At 49.5% G+C, this 3,914-nt stretch overlaps 1 protein-coding gene across 1 annotated transcript; it reads right to left on the bottom strand.

Annotated features, from left to right (window-relative positions):
- Nucleotides 1–544: 544 nt before the first annotated feature.
- gprc5ba (G protein-coupled receptor, class C, group 5, member Ba) lies at nucleotides 545–3,527 on the bottom strand. Its single transcript, XM_070923774.1, has 3 exons — nucleotides 2,504–3,527; nucleotides 2,118–2,263; nucleotides 545–589 (listed from the first exon to the last, which is right to left on the bottom strand). Exons 1-3 carry the CDS (start codon nucleotides 3,525–3,527, stop codon nucleotides 545–547), a joined length of 1,215 nt encoding a protein of 404 aa, XP_070779875.1.
- Nucleotides 3,528–3,914: the final 387 nt, after the last annotated feature.

The following is a 3,914-nucleotide window of genomic DNA, read 5'->3' as shown; positions in this document are numbered from 1 at the left end:
TGGATGGAGGACAGAGCCAAATGTTTCCACTTGAGCGCCAGCATTGTGAGGAGCAGCAGAAAAAAGACATCCCTGACTGACAGGAAAGAGAGAGATAGAGCAGGAGAAAAGCGATAGATTTCACAGTTTTCAAGGATGCTTACAGTGCTGTAGTCTCAGGGGAGCAAATCAAACGCAAAGGAAAAGAATACCGCATGTTGATGCTTTCAGATCTGAGTCAGCGTGTGTTTTGTTTTGCTACTTGCTGGTCACATTTCGAGTTTTTCAACCCTTCTATGGAGATTTGTGTGCTAGAAGAGCTTTAGCTCTGTCCTCCATTCCTTCTCATTCTGTCTCTCAGTCTCACACACACTCATACAATAGTTGATTGGCACACAGTCAGTGTTTAGGTCTGTACACAGAGTGAAGGGGCCCTGTTGGCATCCATGTTTTTAAGTCCAATACAACCAGGCGGGCCCCTCGTCCCAGACCCCTCCCTCCTCACCCTCTCCATCCTCTTCTTCTCTTCATTTTCTACCACACATCTTCTTTCCAATCCTCTCACTCACCACAGCTGCCTCCCCGTGTAGGTTGGAGGGGCAGAGGGCACCTGTAGAAGGAAAAATGAAGTTTGTCAATGATAAAGAATCTGGAAAGAACACATAATCACACATGCATCTTCACACACATGCATTCAGTAGCTGCATAGGTTCCATTAACACTTTTTACACATGCATGTGGTTTAGGACAAAATACATCTCTGACTGTCTTTTACTTTCAAATCAAACCCTCTCATGTCATCTGGTAGCTGTCTAACTGTCCCAGATTTGAAGGCGAACCACAAAGTAGCAGCATTTATTTATTGTACTCAACAAAGCTGGAACAAACCTCAAGAAACAGAAGATATAAGACGTGGCCCAAATCTCCCACCTTTAAACCAAAGTTAAAATCCTTTATGCTCTCCATTCCTTTTAAAGCAATAGTTTGGCATTTTGGGAACTAAGCTTAGCTCAGCACAAAGACTGGAAACAAGGGGGAAAGCTAGCCTGGCTCTGTCCAGAGATTACAAAATCCACCTACCAGAGCCTCACTAACATTTTATATCTCATTTGTTTAATATGTGTAAGTGTAAAACTTACATCTTGTGTGTGGAAGTTTATATTGTTACCTTTGGACAGAGCCCGGCTAGCTGCTTCCAGCTATTTACAGTTTTTATGCTAAGCGAAGCTAAGTGCTGGTGTTTGGCTTTACTTATTATTACTTATGCTAGTGCTATCGATCTTCTCATCCAACTATTCAGTTAACTCAATCTTACACCATTATCCACCTTGCACTTGCATCCTACTGTCTCTTCTATTTAGTTCGGCTTTCATCTTTTACATTTCTTTTATCCTTTTAAATTGCTGTGTGAATATCTCATTTAATACCTTTTATGCCTTATGCAAAGCAGTTCCCTTTGAGTATGGAGCATGCTATATAAATAAACTTGCCTTGTCTTTAAAATTAATACACAAAAATACTGAAAACTAATGATACTTTATGCAGAGCAGCTTAAGGATAAGTCTCTGCGTTCCCTATGTCAGGCTAAATCAGCCCGCCTAGCTGCAATCTCTAGGAATAGTGACTACAAATGATCTTTTAGTCAGTAGGGAGTGTTGCTTTAGCGTTCTAGCCTCCAGTGGTGTGTGAGGTGGCATGTTGTGCTGTTGTGCAGGCGGGCTTAATTCATAACACAGTGGCTGGAAATAAGTTCACCTGTGCCGGCCAGTGTGCACATTCATCCTGCATAATGAAGGGGGTGACAGGCCGGCAGACAGTCGCTTCACTCAGTGGACAGATAGCATCGCAGCTTATTTACACACACAGGAGCACACGGGAGCTCTCTCACACTCACCCATACACAAATCAATGAGTGACCACTTGTGACAAACCCATCCATGCATGTGCCCACACAAATACAACACACAGAGGCACATGACCATGGACCCCCAAACCGAGAATGTGCACATACACACTCACACCCCTCCCTCATTCTTGTGCAATGGTGTACGGGCTGGAACGCACAGATGTGCATGCAGTCTTGTCGGCGTGGTCGAATGAGAGAGCGGCGTGAAAAGCGGCGTGTAAGCGGCGTGTACCTGTGACTGCGCGGATGTACTCACCGCTCCCCCGTTCAGGATCATGGTCATCTCGGTGGGCTGGTAGACGTTGCTGCGGAAAGGAGCGCTGGGCCTGGCGCCGGTGTTGCTGTTATGCTGCCCAGCACTGCTACCGCTCCTCAAGCCTGGCATGAAATAGACAGAGAGGCGGACAGAGATTACTTACTGTGACTCACCACATCACTCTCTCTTGAAGGAAGAAACACTTGCTGCGTAATCCTGCACTACAGATATTTCCTCCTGTACTTATTTCTAGCCACGCATGCAGATATTTCCTGGTGCTCTATTACTCACTCTGGCCTACATTCCACCTACAGCCTGTTCGCACATATTACGCCTGTCTGCTGTAAAATATTGGATTGTACCTGCTGTGTTCTCGTCGTTGTATCCGTAGCCCTGGTTCTCCACAAACTGCCTGTGAGAGAGAGGGATGTCTTCGTCGAAGCTGGTCTCCCTCATCCGTGTCGAGTTCTGGGAGGTGTCAAAGTAATCCGGGGCAGTGGGCTGTGGAGGGGGTCTCAGGCAGATGTGGGATTCAGGGATGGCATGGAAGATCAGCAGCAGCCAGCCCTGAGCCACTAAAGCAATGGCCAGTGCCGGGTCATTCCAGTCCGGGGACCTCCCCAGCCAGGCGTTGCCGTACAGATAGAAGCCCACCCAGGCCACCCACAGCAGCAGCGACAGCAGGCAGGTCACCAGCAGCCAGACAGCATTGCAGCGCCATTGACGTGTCTTCCCACACAGGGCCAGGGAGGCGGCAGCCAGCGCGGCTAGTAGAAGGGCTAGTACATAACTGCAGGCTAGTGAGAAGTCCAGCGGCAGGTACTGACAGGCAGCTCGTCCCTCCCTCAGCACGGTCAGAAGTAGCCACTCGGCGGCGATGATGCCCTGCACAGCACTCAAACCCAGCGCCAGGCCAGTTAGGGCGCAGCCACCAGGGCTCCGGCGTTCACGCCCAAGCCTGCGCAGGCGGACACCCTGCACCAGCAAGCAGGAAAAGCAGACGGCAAACAGGAGACCCCACAGGGCCCTGCGGAGCAAACATAAAGACTCATCCTGCTCGATCAAGTAAGCAAAGCTCAGGCCGAACAAGCCAAGGATGCCAAGGAGCAGCAGGAGGATGGGTCCCACGGCGCTGCGCTTCTCAGCCTCACCGATGTGGTGTAAACGGCACAGCAGGACTAGGGCTAGCAAGACGGCGGTCAGCGCCCCACCGGCAGCCACTGACTCGACAGCCACGCCCCATATGGAGTCCAGGTCACAGAGGAGGGTATAAGGACGCACCAGGCCCCAACCGCAGCCTCTTGGGAGAGCCTCAGGGTCCTCCGAGTCTTGACTGGTGGCACGATGAGTCAGCAGCAGCAGGAGCAGGACCGGGAGGAACGCCATCTCTGAGAGATCAACAGACCAGAAGACAAGAGAGAGATGAAGGAGGAAAGTCAAAAGAAAGGGGAGAGAGAGAGAGAGAGAAAGAGAGAGAAAGAGATTGAGTCGTTCTGGTCATAAATGTTTGGAAAGCAACAGAGCTGAGCAGTCAGTCATTCCCACAGCAATCATTCGCCTGTGAGTGACAATACAGACAATCAGCCACTGCTGTGTTTTAGAGAGGAAACAAAGGACAGTAGTTCATCCAGGGTGAATGACTGAAGCCTTTCCAAACACAGAAAAGCACACACACACACACACACACACACACACACACACACACACACACACACACACACACATCCTGTTTCACCAATAGTGGCCTGTAGCCCTGCCCTCTTTTGAACCTTT

This window comes from Enoplosus armatus, chromosome 17 (genome assembly GCF_043641665.1).
Source record: "Enoplosus armatus isolate fEnoArm2 chromosome 17, fEnoArm2.hap1, whole genome shotgun sequence".
In the NCBI taxonomy this organism is placed as follows: domain Eukaryota; kingdom Metazoa; phylum Chordata; class Actinopteri; order Centrarchiformes; family Enoplosidae; genus Enoplosus; species Enoplosus armatus.
This window is presented reverse-complemented; position numbering and strand designations above follow the sequence as displayed.